Source organism: Danio rerio, chromosome 1, assembly GCF_052040795.2.
Source record: "Danio rerio strain M-AB ecotype USA chromosome 1, GRCz13ab, whole genome shotgun sequence".
In the NCBI taxonomy this organism is placed as follows: Eukaryota; Metazoa; Chordata; class Actinopteri; order Cypriniformes; family Danionidae; genus Danio; species Danio rerio.
Genome location: NC_141021.1, coordinates 18,019,861 through 18,040,148, shown reverse-complemented (window position 1 = coordinate 18,040,148; position 20,288 = coordinate 18,019,861). Strand labels below are relative to the sequence as shown.

Genomic DNA, 20,288 nt, shown 5'->3' with positions numbered 1-20,288 from the left:
GTCAACAAAGAACCAACCTCGAGATATCTACGAACACTTAATAAATAAATAAATAAATAAATAAATAAATAAATAAATAAATAAATAAATAAATAAATAAACAAACAAACAAATATCTGGTCGGTGCCTCACAAACCACCTGTAGAAAACACACTCTTTCATCTCTCTGACATTTTAACTGACACTTGCACCAGTTTTGCACCACCAAACTGGACTACTGCAACTCTCTGCTAGCGGGGCTCCCAGCTAACTCTATCAAGCCTCTTCAGCTGCTCCAGAACGCAGCAACACGAGTGCTCTTTAATGAACCTAAAAGAGCACATGTCACTCCGCTATTCATCCGTTTGCACTGGCTGCCAGTTGCTGCTTGCATCAAATTCAAAGCTCTGATGTTTGCTTACAAAGCGATTTCTGGCTGCGCCCCTTCTTATCTGCTCTCACTTCTGCAGATCTATGTGCCCTCCAGAAACTTACGTTCTGTGAATGAACGTCGCCTCGTGGTTCCATCCCAAAGAGGGAAGTAATCTCTTTCCCGAACGCTCTTGTTCAATCTGCCCAGTTGGTGGAATGAACTCCCTAACTGCATCAGAACAGCAGAGTCACTCGCTGTTTTCAAGAAACGACTAAAAACTCAACTATTTAGTCTCCACTTCACTTCCTAATCTGCAATTGCCTCTCTAGATATACCACTAACTGTACTCAAAAAAAAAAAAAAAAAATGTACTAATACTTTCCTTCTTAGACTTTACAGACCTGAAACTTGCCTATAGCACTTATTCATTGTTGCTCTTATAGTTGTGTAAATTGCTTCCTTGTCCTCATTTGTAAGTCGCCTCGGATAAAAGCGTCTGCTAAATGACTAAATGTAAATGTTGTGTTTATTGCCTCTACTTGTTAATTCGCGGAATGCCTCCTCGATTGCTTTGGACAAAAGTGTCTGCTAAATGTAGTTGCAAATATTGGGAAAATAGATAGATATATTTAAGCAAATAAATATTTGAAAAGCTAACAGAAGACAATTTACATAAGTGTCATACGGATATCGCCTCATCGTTAGCCTGAAGACAGATAATACTAATTTGGAAATCTTCATGTGCCCCTGCAAATCTCTCCTGATTAAAAGGCCTGTTTTTTTTTTTTTTTACATTTGGAAATAAAATGTTATATTCTATTAGGGACTCTGACAGCTTATTTCATAAAATGTGGAACCCTGTGATGTCTTTTTGTCAAGACCTTACTTACTTTGAAGATGGAATCCCCCTCTCAGCTTATTTTTTTCTTATTTTTTGTTTGTGGAGTCGATTTGGGTAGCGATAAGTGTAATGTTCGTCACATTTCATATTTTGTATTTCACATGTCATGTGCTCCATCTGCTTAATAAAAATAAAATAAAAATGTAAATAAAAGACAATTTACAGATGTTCCCTATAAAGCGCATGCCAAAACTGCTATTGCGACATGTACAGAATGTGAAGGTGGATCCAGAGAAATAATCTGGATTGGAATTATAAGAATGAGGCCAGCGGCTGTGTTTAGATTAAATCTCATGATGACGGATGAAAACTACAAGTCCAGAGCACGCCATCAAATCCAGATGAATAAATAGATTAAAAAAGAAGCCAGTAATGAACGTTTGAGTTTGCTGGCCTACTTTGAGTACACCGTGTCCCTGTGCATTTGCCACACATAAACACACACTCACATGGCAGCACATGCCTAAAATCTGGGTTTGCAGAGCATTTGTTCTGTCTAGAGAGGCCGTGTTCTCTGATAAGGATTAATGTGAACTAATGACACGTGCAGTCCAGTGCTGCCAAAAGTAACATTATTACAATACCTGTCTTAAAATCACTCACTTATGTCTAACATAAAAGTAAAATAGTCGAGGATGTATTTATTAAGGCGACAGGAACCTAAACCTGCTGTCGTTATTCATCAATCAAAAACAAATGACAAAATCACTGTTAAAACGCCTACCGGAAGAACACAAAGCAATATTTTTATCTGGATACTTGTCTTGTTGTATTTAATAGTCGTATTAGTTATAATTTTGTCCATTTTTGTTGTACATCTTTGAATGTAAACATAGTCGTCAGATTTTTACTGTTGATCTTGTTTACTATTTATACACTAGTCAACATTTAAAGTGGATCAAAAAGGTTTTTAAAAATTGTTCTAAGACAAGAATGGGTGTTGAGCAATAGTTTTAGGATGAAAGGTTTTGATCCACTTCAAATGTTGAGTACTGTATATTAATATAAACAAGTAATATTTACATATTTGTTGTTTTTATGCCAGATTATGAGATCATAATCTAGCATAAAGCAACAAATATTTGCATTTTATCTGTTTATATTAACATATAAATAGTATATTAATATATAAGTTCCAGAGATTTAATTAGATTTATGTGCAAAACTAGAATATCACATGAAAAAAAAAATGTAAATAAAGCAAAGGTTACATCTAATGAGTCAAAGAGAACAAAATTGTCACTTTCTAAAAACTAGTCCCAAATATCAAACAGAAAATTGGAATTTGTTGCTTTAGGAGAGGTCATTGTGGGCCCCTTCTTCTTATAAAATTTTTACTTGTGCCTTAGAAGAAGAAAAGCCAGTGCAATGTATGTGCAATCGCTTTTTGAAACGTGAGCCCAATCTTTGGAAGTGCAGTTGCTCAAGAAAGTTCTGGGATATAATAACACTAAACCACTTTGATGATGGACTTTGGCTAAGGGACTATTGGAAGGACCAAAACAACATTTCAGATGTTTTACAATGTGGTTGATGAACTGGTTTTTCCATTAATGCTATGTCGATCGAGCCTATTTTTGCTATCAAATAAACTGTAAAAACAAAATCACATGATGTTTTGATACAGTGTGCTGGAATTTATCTACTAAATGTGTTATTATACATTTTTACTCAGCAAATAACAAAAGTTTATCATACTTAGTTGTGTGCATTGTTTTTTAATGACATTTTTGAGCATCTTAGTGTTTCAATTAAGTGTTTTTTATGCGATATTCTCAAATAAGCATACAAATAGGTGGATGAAAACAGCTGTTGAGCCATGCTTGAGGTTTCAACTCAAATGAAGAAATTAAGACGTCCATAAACATTTATTAATCTAATTTCAATTATCGTCTCTATTTTTCTGTGGTATCAATAATGGTATCGAGTATTAATATTTTATTCAGTATCATATTGAAAATTCCAGTTATTCCAGTCTTTTGACAACACAAGTGCAGTCAGTGTGTGTTCAGTCAGTGTGTGTTTATGTGTCCTCTCTCCTGACGCTCACGCTCAGGTCACATATATATATCAGGTCTACAGATAACAGCGCTGCATGATAGTTTCTATGGAGACAAGCATGAGGAGATGCTGCATTCTGAGTGTGTGTGTTCAAGAATATTCTGGAATTTTCCACTGTGTCTCTCCCATTAGCAGAAATTGAAGGCTGTGCCTGCCATACATGCAATACATACTTATTATGCTCTAGGCATGTATGTAGGTATGTTCTGAAATAACAAAATGACAACTGCATGGTCAAAATCACACATTTTTTTATTTGTTGTGATTGAAAATCAGGGTTGGTCCACAAAATATTTTTTCTTTAAATAATCTGAAGTAAAAATATTTATTAAAAATTTAACCTTTTTGTTACTTTAAGCTAAAAAATGCTTAAGATGACACTTTCTGATCAGTTTTGGATGAAATGTCATCATCAGTTTAAAGATGTTTGGATATACTCAAACACAAATCTATAAAATCCACAAACCCATAAATCCAATTGATCGTTTTTAAGGGGAATTATTTCCAGAGAATTGGGGTGATATATATTCATTTTGAAAAATAATCTACACAAGTTTCTTCAAAATATATCCATTTAAATATGATTTCATATCTCCCACTAAAAATTTGGTATAAATCATGACTCAAACATAGTCTTGTCATTCAATTACATCACAAACTTTCTAAATCGCTAGCACCCTGAAGGAAATGTACTTACATATTTGACCTGACGATGCAACAGTTGAAGCTGCTACAAAAACATCAGAGAGTAACTCAACATCTGAACTACATACAGTCAGAATTATTAGCCCCCTGAGTTATTAGCCCCCCTGTTTATTTTTTCCCCAATTTCTGTTTAACGGAGAGAAGATTTTTTTTAACACATTTCCAAACAAAATAGTTTTAATAACTCATTTCTGATAACTGATTTCTTTTATCTTTGCCATGATGACAGTAAATAATATTTGACTAGATATTTCTGACACTTCTATACAGCTTAATGTGACATTTAAAGGCTTCACCAGGTTAATTAGGTTAACTAGGCAGGTTAGGGTAATTAGGCAAGTTATTATATAACGATGGTTTGTTCTGCAGACTAAAAAAAAATATATAGCTTAAAGGGGCTAATAATTTTGCTCCTTAAAATGTTTCTTAAAAAATTAAAAAAAGCTTTTATACTAGCTGAAATTAAACAAATAAGACTTTCTCCAGAAGAAAAAATATTATCAGACATACTGTGAAAATTTCCTTGCTCTGTTAAACATCATTTGGGAAATAATTAAAAAAGAAAAACAAATTCAAAGGGGGGATAATGATTCTGACATCAACTGTGTAACTTTAAATACGTACATCCAATGCTAAGAACTATAACTGAAATTTTCCAACAGATTCACAAAGACGAATAAAAATAAATAAATAAATAAAAACATCCTTACATGAACCCTAACCTAAATTTCCATTTGACACAGAAAGAAAGAGGGCGGAGGAGATTTTCGCTTGGGGAGTGGTGAAGTTCAGTTGTTAATCCCGAAATGTGCATCAAAAAACACATCAGCTGAGCCCTTTGAATCTTAGCACACATACACACACATTTATTGCATTAATGTTCTTTATTTACTCCCAACACACACACAAACACACGCACACACACACAAAAAAAATCAAGAAATACTGGTACCCTGGTTCATACAAACACATAAACATGCTGTTTATGTATGACTATTCGTGGCATGCAATAAACGCCATAAAAAACACTGCAAGTGGTTTCTATTTATGGCACTGCACATGGTGCCCTCTGGCACGGGCATCACTCACTAAACATCACGCGACCGGCCTTTCACTACATTACACACACAAATACCAACACACACACACACACTTCTTTGTAAGCCTCTACTATAACACACACAATTCTTTGTTCTATATATATAAAAAAATAACAACAATGGTGAAGGCTGCCACACGCTCCTCAAAGCACGGATGGAGAGACGGGTGTTGAAAGGAGAAATATGGCAGGGGGGAAGGGGCGTATGGTGAGACGCAGATGAAGGGAGAGATGGAGAGATGGAGGAAAGGAGAAGGAAAGCTTCCCCGACCTGCGTGGAAGACCACCGTGCTCTTCTTGCATCCCGGCAGGAGCTGAAGATTGCGGAAAAGTCCTTTAGCTGTGAGCTTCACGTGGAAGTTGGACAGGGAAAGTCTCGGAGACCATAACATGACCTTCAGTGCCCAAATGGAGGAGATGAAATCCTCCAAAATTTGAATTAAAAAAATTATAATTAAGAAAAACTAAAGATTTACTATGGAAAAAAAACCCAAAATCATTTAATCGTTACATTCCACCGCAAAACAACAAGTCTTCTTAATACGAGGCAGAAAAGTCCAAAATTGAAACAATTTAATTTCGAAATACGCGCCAGTTGTGTGGTTTTTATGTCTCTGAATCTGTCCAGAAAAGATCAAGAACGAATCTGCCGTGGAAACTCCAGTGGAAACGATGAAGATTGAATTGGGAATGATGCTGTAGCTCTTGTAGGAACGGCGGTATTCTCTTGGATGCTGAAACAGGCAGTGTCTCATATATTCTGCTCTCTCTCTCTAGCAAACGTGCACATGCTAATCCTTTATGCGTGTTGCACAGACACACACACACACACACACACACACACACACACACACTGTGAAGGGGGATGGAGGCAGAGAGGCGATGGTAGAGGGAAGGGGAGGGAGTTTGTAGGCGGTTTATGAGTAATGTCGTTCTCTCGCTGCCTCTCTCTTTTGGCTACTGTATGGGTATGATTATAGTGTGAGGATGGAAGATGCTGCATTTGAGGATTACAGCTTCTGACTAACAATTACGCTGCAAAAAAATGTTTTTTCTAAGCTGAATTTTTGTTTATAGAACATTTTAAACATATAAAACAACATATTTTTTTGGAAATTTATTTATTTTTGTATGTATATATATATATATATATATATAGTTAATGTAAGTAAATGCATGCAATGCAACAATGAACAAGAAATTGCTTACTGTATTATTACTATTTAATTTGTTTTAAATGTAACCCTTTGTAAATAAAGCAATACTAATTTCCTTAAAGGGATAGTTCACCAAAAAAAAAAAAAAAAACACAAATTATTATTATCATAATTTTTTTTTTTTTTTTTTACATTTCACCATTTACTCACACTCAAGTGGTTGTAACCTTCAAGAATTGCTTTCTTCTATTGAACACAAAACAAGATATTGTGAAGAATGTTGGAAAAAGCCATCAAAACTCATAGTAGAAAAAAATAGAAGTAAATGGTTGTTTTTTCAACATTCTTCAATATACCCACACAAATGGGTTTGGACAGCCTAATCTCATGAGGAAACGTAATTATTTTACGCTTTGTCAGTTAAGTGGCTAATTCGAATGAATTTGTATGAGTTCATTTTTATTTTTGTATTGAGTTCAATTTATACGAATTAGCCACTAAATCAAAAAGTTACAAATTGTGGAGGATGCGTCAGTGATGACAGTCAAAATGTTTAATGAAGTCAAAATAAAAACCTAAAAAAATATCCCTTTAAAAAATATTATGTTAACATACTGGAATAGATTTATTTAATTCACTTCATTGATTCCTTTTATTGAATACCTGAATACCTTTCAAGCAGTATTCTCTCAACATTACTATAGGATTTTTTTTGTAGTTAATGAGTATAAAGTTCCTATTAGTATCTAATCTTCATCTGTATCTTCGGTTTTAATAATGTCAAAAATAAGGTCAAGAATCTTGGTGTTATTCTGGAGTCAGATATGAGTCAAAGCAGTAACTAAATCAGCATACTATCATCTCTAAAACATTGCAAGAATTAGATTCTTCGCTTGCAGTGAGAAACTTGTTCATGCTTTTATCACCAGCAGAGTGGATTACTGTAACAGCCTCCTCATTGGCCCAAAAATAAAAATAAAATCAGAGCACATCACACCTGTCCTCTACACTAGCTCCCAGTTACATTCAGAATAGATTTTAAAGTATTATTTCCTGTCTATCAATCCGTAAATGGCCTAAGACCCCAATACATTACATATATGCTCACTGAACAGAAACTAGAAACTCCAAGGGTTCAGTCAAAGCAGCTACTATGGTCCCCGCTGCTTGAATAAGTTTCCAGATCAAATGTACGTCCGACAAATCGCACTATTGTCTCTATTTTTTTCTCATTATTTTAAAACTTGTTTTAACACATGTTAATCTGTTTTAATCATTTTTATTCTTTGTTTTATTCTCTTGTACTTGTCTCTTTTATTTCTGTTTATGTAAAGCACTTTGAATTGCCACTATGTATGAAATGTGTTATATAAATAGACTTGCCTTGCCTTATACTTATCTTCCTTTTTTTCTTCCTGATTTTCAGGTGCAAAAAATATTTAATTGGATTTACTCATTTTTTTAAGGTAACTGGTTGTAAACAATTTATATGGTTGGAATTTAAACAAATTAAATTGAGTAATGTTCAGCTGAATTTGTTTGTTTAAATTCAGCCAATTTAAATTGTTTGCAACCAGTTACCTTAAAAAAAATCCAATGAAAAATCTGCCTTCTCTCAGAAATCTATTTAACATTTACATATCTTCAAAGCAGCAGCCATCCTGAATGGCTGGCTTGTTGGATAACGTAAAAGAAATACAGAGCAAGGAGTGAGAGAGAAACAAGCGCCTCAGAATACTGATGAGTGTCAGTGTTGAATAGAGAGACGTCAGGCAGCACATGAACGCTTGTGTTCTGACACCATTGTGCTTCTTCATTCACCACTAAAGGCCAGCAGCTGCACGGCCAGAGCTACATAAATTAGCAATAGTCAAGGGGTGGAGGAGATGCTTGTGGGTGAATTTCAGTTAAAGCCAAGTTGTTTGTAATTAAAACAAAGGGCAGAAATACCAAAAGAATGTGCACTGGTTGGGTAAACCTGCTGTGGATGTGACTGGAATTTTGGCCTGAGGATTTCTGTGGCATTTATGTTGCAAACAGACAGCATGAAATTTGCCTGCGGCTCTACAGTATGTGGTTATAAATGAAAGGAATGAAGAGAATGGGGATTACCTAAAGCGGTTGAAAAATTATCAATTAATAATAACATGAAATAAACCTTCTCTAACATTCACAGAATTATTCTACCATCTCCATTTTATGTATTATATGCATAAAAGAAATATAATAAATAATGCAGAGAAACACACTTGTCAATCATTTGATACGTTTAATCATGTGAAATGTTTATAATTGTTATGTTTTACCACTAAACTAGCACTCTTTGTGCAAAATAGACCACAGTACACAAATTAAACCCTGGTTTACATGCAGACATCAAGAGATCGGTACATGTTACAAAGATCTAAACAATTTTTTTGTTGTTGTTTCATTTCAACTGATCTCCAATCAGTGAAACTGCATTGCAGGCATTTTCCATAAAAAGTTCCAAGTTTAGATGGCATTTTCTATTCATCCTGTCTGCATATAATTAAGGGATTAAGTGCACCCGTTGTTATAGCACATAATTACACAGCTCTCTGGATTACTTGATTCTGACTGGCCAGTCGCAGCCTTTCAAGGTATGTTATTCCCAGATAACAACTGTTGAAAATAACACAGGCTCATGTGGGTACTTTGAATCATCTTGGCCCTCAGTAAATATGTTCACAACTACAGTATATACAGTTTTAGCCCCCTTGTATACCCCCCCATTAGTGTTAAATGGAAATAATATTTTTAATAAAAATATTTCTAAACAAAATAGCTTTAAAGGGCCATGACACCCCCCACTTTCGGTTAAAGTCTACTTCAGAATTTTTTCAATAGATGCATGATTAATGGGCATGGAGCTCCGTGAGCATAGGGCAGGAGTGGGCGTGGCCAGCAGGGGAGAAGGGGAGCGAACAACTGTTGTCGACAGTTAGCTCACAAAATGAGACAAAAATCATGAGGAGTCGCATGAGTTTATAGTTCACAAAGTTAAAATGCAAAGAAATAAACAGTAATTTAATGCCCTGCTACATTTGGTATTCGGAATTTCATATACACATAACCACAATTTATATCATTATAAAGATAAGTGTGTTCATGTAAACACTATAAATGAGGATTCTCCCTCGATCCCCGGGTCTAAATTATAGATCTGAATGCAGACTCAGTGCAGCAGGTCTCCTGACCTGTCTATTTTAACCATTAGCCCTGCTGGTAATCTGGAGGATTTAGGCAAACACCACAGCACGGCGATGTGTCTGAATGTGAACGAACTCCTGATAAAAGTCAACGTCCGCCATTCTTTAATTCTCGTGCTGCTCTCCCGACAAAAATGCTTGCAGCACACACACAGCTTTGCTGTATGATCGGCCCTGACAAGATCGCGGGGAAAAAACATGCAACAATCCCAGTGGATCATGTAAACAAACACATACGAGCCTTTATGAACAGCTACTGCGTGCCGTGGGTCATTCTCACAGCTTGCTTGAAACTGGCAGGTCTGCCTTCGGAAAGCACGTGCTCTCATGAAAAATTAAGCAGCCGGCTCTTCTCATAGGATAAGAAAACTCTGCTATGAATAATAATGAGAAACCGACGCGTCATTATTGCACTTGCAGTACAGCGCTACGTCGACGATTTTGATCCCGCCCCAAAAATCATTTTAAACCCGGAAGCTGAAATTAGCTGACAAAAGCTCAAAATTATCCAGTTTTCCCCACAATTAAAGCTGACAGGTGCTAACAATGTCTTAACTGATGCTCAACACACACACACATCTGTTATATCTGTTAATATAAAAAAAGTTCTCCAGGGTGTCCTGAACCTTTAATAACTCATTTCTAATGCCAGATTTATTTTATCTTTGCCATGATGACAATAAATAATAGTTTACTAGAGCTTAAAGCTTAAAGTGTCATTTAAAGGCTTAACTAGTTTAATTAGGGTAACTAGGCAGGTCAATGTATAATGATGGTTTATTTTGTAGACAATTGAAAATGAACATTGCTTAAGGGAACTAATAATATTGACCTTAAAATGGTTTTAAAAAAAACTGCTTTTATTCCAGCTAAAATAAAACAAGACTGTGTCCAGAAGAAAAAAATAATAATATAGGACATACTTTGCAAAATTCCTTGCTCTGTTAAACATAATTTGGGAAATATAAAAAAAAAAATGAACAGGAGGGCTAATAATTTCTGTATATATGCTGTTTGGCATCTTGTGACTGAAAATATGTCAGTGTATGCTTCAGCCATTTTGGTTTCTGTCAGCTTTGCCTTTAGATGCAGAATTTATAACTATTTCAGCTCAGAACAGTGTTTTATGTCTATATTTATGCATTTTGTGACTGGTAGTGATGTAAAAAGTGGGATAAAGTACATCCAGGTGTTTTTGTTTTGCAGAATAAACCCTAAAGACAACCCTGCTTTGCTGATGATATGCCTACCGGGCTTTATTCTGCGATAACAAACACCTAGATTCACTTTATACCTTGTCTAAAGTAGTGTTTATTAGTGCAGCACTCTTATAGCATAATTGAGATTGTTAAAATATTGGAAAGAAAAAAAAAACATCACTTTGGTGTCACATTTTAGAATTTGGTTCAGAAAAAATGTACAATAGGCAAATGTTTACAAACAATAAGAACATTTAGTTCTTATCACTACACAACCATTGGTAAAAACACCCATTAAATACAAACTATAGTAAAGTAATTTATGAATTTGTTTTTTTTAAGTGGATTGAACATAAAACAATTTAGTTGCTCTCAAGAAAAAAAAAAACTCAAGATTTGTGTTGATGCAGCTAATTTAAAATAACTAGTTTGAACAGACAACAAACATCATGTTTTGAGTGTATGTAAACAGATACACAATATTAAAATTTCTGCTCTCCTTACCTGCTGCTGATGCTGAGCGTGTGGGTCGTGTAGATCCACTGCGGTGTAAAGCATTCTGGTTATTCTTGGCTGTCACATGGTTGATTACAGCTGGGGCCTTTAGTCCGACTGAAACTGTGCAAAAGAAGTCAAACTTCATGTTTAGAGAGTGTGTTGTGGCCGTTTCAGTGATTGAGTTTGCAGTATGAGAATGAGGGTTTAAATGGCAGTGGGCTGGACAGGGTGGGGTTAAAGACGGCAGTTTATTCTGCAGATTATTCCAGTTTATTCCAGTCTTTAGTGTCACATAAATCTAGGGATATATATATATATATATATATATATATATATATATATATATATATATATATATATATATATATATATATATATATATATATATAATTTATTTATTTTTTTCTCATTACAGCGGAACACGGAAGCAGAACACGGCCAGCATGTCTGTGTCTCAACATTGCCATAGCAAACTGTGAGATATGAGAACTTGGGATTGCCGGGTATTTTAAGTATTTTAAGGCGCTATTTGTTATTTATATCAGATTTTTTTATATTTACTGTTGCACTAAAGTCCAAATGTGAAGAATTTAGGTTATTTATTACTTGATAGTTCAAGCTACCTCACTGAAATGCTGTTTGTTAAAATAAGGTGAATTAAATAAAAAATCAGGAACATCCTGAATCTGTTTCTTCGCTCTTCTTTATTCTTTTTTTATGTATTATACAAGTATCAGATCGGGTTTGCTATCAGTAGATACTCTAAATCAAATGACTCAGACTCAAGGGAAAAAACCTGATCAGGACATCCCTACATAAATCTCAATATTTTTATAAACAGTAAAACTTTCATCTTTAACATATAGAAAGCTCGAAAAAACTGTATCTTTTGTAAATCTTTTGTGATCTCAATTTACTCACTGTGCCTCGAACCCGCTTCAAAAAACGATGGGATCAAGCAATTGCTGATCCTAAACACTGAAACACTACCAATTCACATGAGACTTTCCGTGTTTAAGTCCGTTTTAAAGACCTATGCATTTTCTCTTGCTTTTAATACTTATTGATCACTGTTTTTTAATGCTTTTACTTATTTATTGTATTTATATTAGATTTTCTTCTCTTCACAGCATTTTATAAAGAATTATTATTAAAGTTCAGAGATATAACTTATTTACCTTAGGAGTTTCCCTAAGTGAGACAGTGAAAGTAAATGATACCATGAAAGTTTTAATAAAGTCCTCAACACATTAATTGTGTTTATTTGTTGAGATTCGTATTAAAATCAGTTTTATTTGTATTGTGCAAAGTATATTTGTAAAGTCTTTGTGCATAGTATATATTGTGAAAAGAGGGAAAACAGTAAATCATTGTACGAATGCTGTAATGTTTAAATAATTTTTAGTTAAAGATGCGTGAGGGTAGAATGAGTGGCTGGACATCCTTTTAAATGTATAAGAGAATATAAGAGAAGTTAGAGGAAAGTTCATTCAGTACAAAATAATACATAGATACTACCACACACCATCCAGACTCTATAGGATGGGACTAGCTGGAAATAATCAGTGTTGGAAATGCAATAAAGAAGAGGATACATATTTACACATGATCTGGGAATGTTGCTAAGTTTACCAAATCTGGTGTAACATTTTAAGAATAATGAAGGTGTGGCTGGGCTGTGAGTTACCTGTAGAACCACAGCTATGCCTTCTGGGTGACAAACTAGTGATACCTCATATACTGTAAGTAAAAACTCCTTTATTCTTCTCAATATTAGATGCATTACAGCTGCTAGGTTGATACTATGTAATTAAAGAAATTAAAGAGTAGATTAATGGGATGATTGAAATGCATCGTACGCGTGTATGAGTGGTTCCCTCTTTGGGCTTCTTATAACTTTTCTTCATCGTCGTAGAGCTCTTTCAGCACGGTTTTGAATACCTATTCAGTGTTTGCTCTAGGATTTTTTCCAGCTGTGGCAGCAAGTCTTTTTTACACAGATCTACCAACTACCTGTGGCCTTATTTTTAATAACAAATGTCGTGAATGCAGTACTACAAGACGAGATCGTATTTATGTAAAAGTCTACGAGCATGCAAATCTCTTTGCTTGAGCGCCGATTTCCTCTGCCCGTGCACAAAACTTCTTGCACACCCTCAAATATACGCTGCTCAAGCGCAGATCTTCTTGTGCGCTCTCAAATAAACACTGCTGAAGTGTGATTTAGTGCGTTTATGTATCAAGTATGTCTCCAACATTTATTAGATTTGCTAGGAATATTTATGAATGTCTCCAATAGACCTACAGAGCGGTATTAATGCATCCTGGAGTAAAGTGAAACAGCTACGCTAAGCTAACGGTTAAAGAAAAGTTTGCGCTGTTATAATTCACTTACCTGTTAATACGTTTTGGTGGAAGAAGGAATATAGCTAAAACCATGCTATTTCTATTTGTCAATTACCATTTTTTATTTATTTATTTTAACTGGCTTAATTTTACCCTTACTTAACCTTAAATACAAATTTGGTTTATTGCTTTTCTTGGTTTAGAAATTTGTTTCATGTATTTGTATTCATGTGTGTATGTGTACATACATATTAATTCATTTATTTTTTATTATTTTTATTTGTATTAGTATGTCTTTGTTATTTGTTATTTTATTGTCACTATTGTTGCTATTGTTGGCACTATTATTAATACCATTAACTTAATAACCATTAAGCAACCTGTATATTGGTTATTACATGTATATCTATGCACTTTGCTATATGCTGATTGTCTACGGCATGTTTTTCTGTGTTAAAAAAATACAAAATAAAAGCTTTGATGGAAAAAAAAAAACGGGTGAGGTTCATGTGACCATTAGGAGGAACGCAGCATCTAATTTCTTACAGGATGCGTTCTGTGTTTTCGCAGTCACCAGGGTCGTTCTTCCGGTGCCTCACTCTGCTAAACATCATTTGGGAAATATTTAAAAGAGAAAAAAAAATCACGGTGGGGCAAATAATTTTGACTTTAACTGTACAGATAATTTCATATTTTATTTCTTTCTTTATATAAATCAATTGGTGCCCCATAACATACAATATTATATTTGCATTTGCTCAAACTCAAAATCTGTTACATTTATAATGATGTTTTAAGGATATTCCTGTATCATTTGCATTTAGCTCTCTTTAACTTTCTATATTAAAAGATGTAACCTAATCTGCTTCTGCCAGATGCTGTTGGCTGAACTCCACAAACACCTACAATGAATTAGACCATTACAATCTTTTTAAATCTCATTAAGAGGGATATATGGAAGTAATCAAAGTTAGGTTTTATTGTTTAATGCAGAATCATCCTTAAATGGGCTGCTAATTGCAGTATCATTAGCTTAAGACAATCAGAGCTTTCTCACTGATTAACGATCAAAGAAAATGTAACAGCAAGAGAGTGAGTTTGCCTTTGAGGTTGTTTTGATGTGTAATTAATAAATGATGAGAGACAGATGAGCATGGACACTGGTAAATGTACAAAAGCAAATGAGGGGGTTTGTCAGAATTGGAGGAATGAAAAATTGTTTCTGTCACCTGCTGCTGGTTTGGTTGTTGTGGAGCTCGCTCTGCTGCGGTGACCTGATGCAGGTTTGCTAACAAGAGACTTTCCTTGCGTATGGGATGTGGGTGATTGTTTAAGAGATTTCTCCTCACTCTTTGGTACTTCAACAAGAACTGATCAAAAAAATAAAGGAAATGCATTATTAAACAACATTTTGTGTTAATTTCAAGAAAAGCTTATTTTAAATATCAGTAAATAATAGCATTATTTGTTTTTAGAGAATATCTATATTTTGAGGATATGTGTTTTGTGTGTGTGTGTGTTCATATATTTAAAATACGATAAAATCTACAAATTAATTTGTGGTTTTTAACACTTGTTTTCTGGATGTTGCTCTAGGAAATAATAAAATAAAATAAATGATAAAAATAAATAAATAAATAAATAAATAAATAAAATAAGTAAACCAAATAAATAAAATAAAATGAAATAAAATCCACAGAATAATTTGTGCTTTTTAACACTTGTTTTTCTGGATTCTGACAAAACAAAACAAAACAAAACCATATTAAATTAAATTAAATTAAATTAAATTAAATTAAAATCCACAGATTAGTTTGTGTGTTTTTAACACTTGTTTTCCTGGATTCTGCTCTGATAAAATAAAATAAAATAAAATCCACAGAATAATTTGTTCTTTAATTTTTTGGATTCTGACAAAACAAAATGAAACTAAATAAAACTAAATAAAATAAAATAAAAATTCACAGATTAATTTGATTTTAATTATTGAATATGCTAAAAATGAAGTCAAATAGCAAAAATAGCAACAACAAAAAAATTGGCATCACAATCTGCATTAGTCATCAGCCAAAAACATTCACTAGGAAAATAAAATAAAAATAAAAAAGACTAAATATAAACTAAAATAAAGCCTGTTTTCTTTAATTCTTTAATTGATCCAGCATGTTCACAAAAAATGAGATTACACTCACAATCAGTTAGACTCAATCCTAAACAAATAGTCAGAGCACAACGGCACAATTACTCTATCAGATTATCACTCAAATAAAGGGCTTTTGTGATAATACAAATGGGCAATTTTGTTTTGAATTTACCTTGACAACCCTTTTTTAGTCAATAGTTAAACACATTGACATGCATTCCCACTGAGCCTAGATCTCATCGCTCCAAGTTAGCATGACAACTGAGAGTCTTGATTATTCTTGAATGTGAGTTCAGGGAGTGGGAATAAACTCATCATGATGGTGAGAGGCAGTTGTGCGGAGGATGCTGTGATTAATGTCTCCGACACACAGCCCAGGAACGACAGAGATTTTATTGTGTATGAATGTTGCTCACAGTCACTGTTAAACTCTGAGCAGATGTGACCTTTGCCCCAAGGAAAGTCAATAAGGGCAGTGGAAGGCCTGAAGATTTCAAGAAAGCTCAGGGAGAAGGAGTGAGATATCAAATGATAAAGTGCCTATTATGCTAATCACTTTTTGTTGCTGTTGTGAGGAGCTTTTACAATGGGTTTATAGTGATTTAAACATAAAACAGTACATATAAATTTCTAATAATAATAATAAACTGCAGCATTAACTCATTTTTTCTGACAGTTTCTGAAACTGTTGGTGAAAAGTTAAGGTTTCTTTTAAAATGAGTAATTCAGTAATTAATTCAGTAATTATAGCTAGTTTTTCCAGTTAAGGCAATTATCCAAGTCTTTTCTGTCTTTTAACGACTTTGAAAGGGTTATACATATTTTCATCTCGACTCAGTTATTGTAATGCCTTCTATGTGGGCATCAGCCACACCTCCCTTATTCGTCTGCAGACGGTGCAGAATACTGCTGCTCGTTTGCTGATGGAGACATGCAAACGGGAGCACATTACACTGTGCTTTGCAGTGGTGGCTCCCAAATCATAATAATTTGCCTCTCCATATTAGGCAGGCCACAACTCTTTCTGTTTTTAAATTTAGTTTTCAAACCCATTTTTACTCTTTGGCTTTTAATACCATACGAGAGCAGTGGCGTAGCGGACAGGCCCGCAGGGCACGCACCGCGGGGGGGGCCCCGCGTGATTAGGGGGCCCCGCATCGTTGCGATTTTCAATAAACTCTTGGGAACAACTTTGGTCGGAACCAAAGTTCACACGTCTGTGTTCTCTGAACACCTCTCAAGCGGTGGACTACTTCATTCTGATTGCTTGCCGCCAATGTTGCCAACTTAGCGACTGTCATTTGTCCATACTGTAACGTCCCTACTCTTCTCAACGAGCTGCGTGTGATGAGGCCGGCCCCTCCACCGCCAGCACTGACAGGCGGCCCAGTCAGTCCTCGTACAGCAGCCTCTCCCACCTGCAGCCCGAGAGCAGATCACCCCTCTGCGTACCGACGACAAATGATTTAGCACAGGCAGTGTGAAGGTATTTCCCTTGTACAGTCAAAACAATCTACTTCTACTTTATTTTAACAATTTAATTGGACCGTTTATTCTTTTTTTGTTCACAATCACAGATATTTTAGTGACAGTTTCTGAACTTTTATTACATATGAGAGATTACTGCACATTCACTACACATCTATAATGACATACTGTATTCAAACAGCTATAAATTTAGTTAAATAAACATGCTTATATAAAGTGTAGTGCAATTATAAATACCCCTTTATTAACCATAGGCTGTTAAACAGAAACGGTAGAACGTGATGACGTCAGTAATATGCAAATTGACGTATGACATATCCCCCCCCCCCCCCCTTCATCAGGGGGCCCCGTCAGCGATCCCTGCAGGGGGGCCTCCGCATTTTGCACTACGCCACTGTACGAGAGTCATGTGTCTGTTGTATTTGTCCTTTGTTTTAGATGGTGTACAGGTATGTGTGTAAAGCACTTCGGTAAGGACTTGTTGTTTTTTAAAAAGCGCTTTATAAATAAACATTGACTTGACTTGGAGTACATTCTCTTGAATGTTTCAAGAAATCACTTACTTTTTCTGTTATATTTTAGGCCATTGATTAAATAACAATGTTGTGTGATGAACTGTATTATTTTTATATCCCTTCTTCTTTTATTGTTTTTTGTATAGACTTGGGTCTAAGAAAGGTGCATTATAAATAAAGTGAATTATTTATTATTATTAAAACTTCCGGCTAGGGTGCCTTGCTGAAGAGACGCACTCATTAGCCAAGCTGTAATATATTTAAAATATACAAAAATAATCATAGTTTTATTTACTTGATAACTTGATAAAATTAAATAAATGCAGGGGCGGCACGGTGGCGCAGTGGATAGCACTGTTGCCTCACAGCAAGAAGGTCACTGGTTCGAACCCCGGCTGGGTCAGTTGGCATTTCTGTTTGCATGTTCTCCCCATGTCCACGTGGGTTTCCTCCTGGTGCTCCGGTTTCCTCCACACTCCAAAGACATGCACTATAGGTGAACTGCATAAACAATATTGGTCATAGTGTATGAGTGTTTGTGTGTGTATGGGTGTTTCCCAGTACTGGGCTGGAAGGGCATCTGCTTCGTAAAACATATGCTGGATAAGTTGGTGATTCATTCCGCTGTGGTGAATAAAGGGACAAAGTCAAAGCAAAATGAATGAATGAATGACTTTGTTTATGAAGGTACTTTCACAATAGCAAATGCATAACCACACACAAAAAACAAGCTGCTACAGCTCAGATGGACAATAGAGAAGGAGGAACTGACTGTGGGAGTTTGGTCTTAATAATGTGTCAAAAACATACCACAAGCATATAGACAAAAAAAAAAGATGATCTAATGAGAAAATTAAATGTAAGGGCTGAAGGTAGAAAGTTGCTAGAATGATATGAAGACATACTACAGATTTAACTCAGCAGTATGTACGACCAAAGACTGTACAAAACACAAGATGTGTCACTCTTATAGTTTTGAATAGGGCAAAGTGTAACGGTCAACATGGCAAATAAAGCCATGCTTACAAGTAAAGGAGCCCATCACCCATCATTTTAAACTGACGATTCTCCAGGGGAGGGGATCAGACCAGATGTGTGCTTTTACGATTGTTTGGTGGTAAACATACGCACTGGAATCTCCGTGAATACAGACATAAGAAATATATCCAGATAAAGCTCGAAATCTGTACTTTTACATGAAGCAAGTGCACTTTAATACAAAAGTTTTTTAGTTTTATAATCTTTATTAAACCAACGCGAGGTACAGTCCGTCCTGTCAAACGCACGTCACATGACAGCAACTACTTAAACGCCCACAAACTTGTAAACAAACAGTCCCTTTCATTACTGGAGGAGATTGGCCATCAAGACAAAGTTGTCGATTATTATAGAAGAGCAGCGCAATCAAACGATCATTTTTCAGAGAATGGTAATGTGTTGAACGACTATAAATGAAGTTGGTTGCGTGATCTTGTTTCTTTCGAGTGTGCATGTGCATTAGCTTAGGCAAGCTGAAAATATGCAAATTTGTTTGATTCAAACGTTTAGAAATTAAACTTATGAGACAGTTGTTGTTTATTTTTGGTGGTTCCAAATATGTAATTTAATCATAAGCTTGGCAAGCAGTTTTGGGGAATTTGATGTTTCCTCATTCAGACAGATTGCCCGAACATACTGCCTGAAAGGCCTTTCAAAGATGGCCGCTAAGTGAAATGACTTGCTTTAAAGAGACTTTGCTACAACAAAAATTACTGAGAAATTCTGAATTGTTTCTTTCCTTTGGCAGACGATAACTCCATTAGCTGTAGTCTTTGATTTTTGAAATTGACATGTTAGATTCACAAACTTCTACATCTCACACTAAATAAAAGGTAATATCCGAAACTCATAATAGGGGCACTGTAATACCTTTATACATTGTTTTATTCAAATGAATATGGTAATGACTGATTACCATATTTAAATCAAGTACATTTATCCTAATTCTTTTAATCTTGGATTTTAGCACTAAGAGGTTTTCGAGTGTATACTTAACAACCATAGAGATGGAGATGGTTACTTGAGACACACACACACACCTTTGTTTACAGCAGTACTGTTGCTTTCGCTGATTGTGCTTCCCAGTGAAGACGAGCTGGGGCTTGTGGGTGAACCTTTGACAGGCAGTTTTGAAGAGGCAGTTCTCTGAGGAGCCTTACTGGGAGAGCTGGAGACAGACGGGGGGCTGATGAGTACTGTGGGTCTGTCTGTGCTGCGCATCCTTGGAATACCTACAAGCAAAACAGCATATGATTAAAATGTACAAGCTGTTCTCACTAAAATCAAAGCACATTTTAACTAGACTGGATATAGTTTCATAGATGTTCTATTCAGCTGGCCCTCACTCACATTGTGTTCAATTATTTAATATAGGAAGCATATATAAAACATGCATTCAGCTGTGCTTTACTTGAGTACCTGCACACACAGCATAATGACTCTGCTTTAAAAATAGCTGACTTTTGAGATTTCATGTCAAATATAAGTAGCCTTCAGATATACCTGAGTCTGTCAACAGTTTTAATTTTGTGTACTCATCACCTTTCTTCTCAAGG

General features: G+C 35.1%; 1 protein-coding gene and 1 long non-coding RNA gene across 18 annotated transcripts in view; both read right to left on the bottom strand.

Annotated features, from left to right (window-relative positions):
• LOC147846759 (uncharacterized) overlaps positions 1-20,288 on the bottom strand; it is a 1,232,122-nt gene that overhangs the window by 281,291 nt on the left and 930,543 nt on the right. The gene's annotated exons all lie outside the window — the stretch shown is intronic.
• mtus1b (microtubule associated tumor suppressor 1b) overlaps positions 1-20,288 on the bottom strand; it is a 101,255-nt gene that overhangs the window by 33,570 nt on the left and 47,397 nt on the right. For 14 of the 17 annotated variants that reach the window (XM_087237007.1, XM_087237010.1, XM_087237016.1 and 11 more), the window contains 3 exons: positions 19,773-19,964; positions 14,778-14,918; positions 11,209-11,322 (listed from right to left, as the gene is read on the bottom strand). In XM_087237007.1, coding sequence (XP_087093133.1) covers positions 11,209-11,322; positions 14,778-14,918; positions 19,773-19,964 — 447 coding nt within the window. Of the gene's footprint in view, positions 1-7,551; positions 7,746-10,256; positions 11,323-14,777; positions 14,919-19,772; positions 19,965-20,288 lie in introns of those variants that run through there. The other 3 variants (XR_015476445.1, XR_015476443.1, XR_015476444.1) reach the window with 2 other exon arrangements.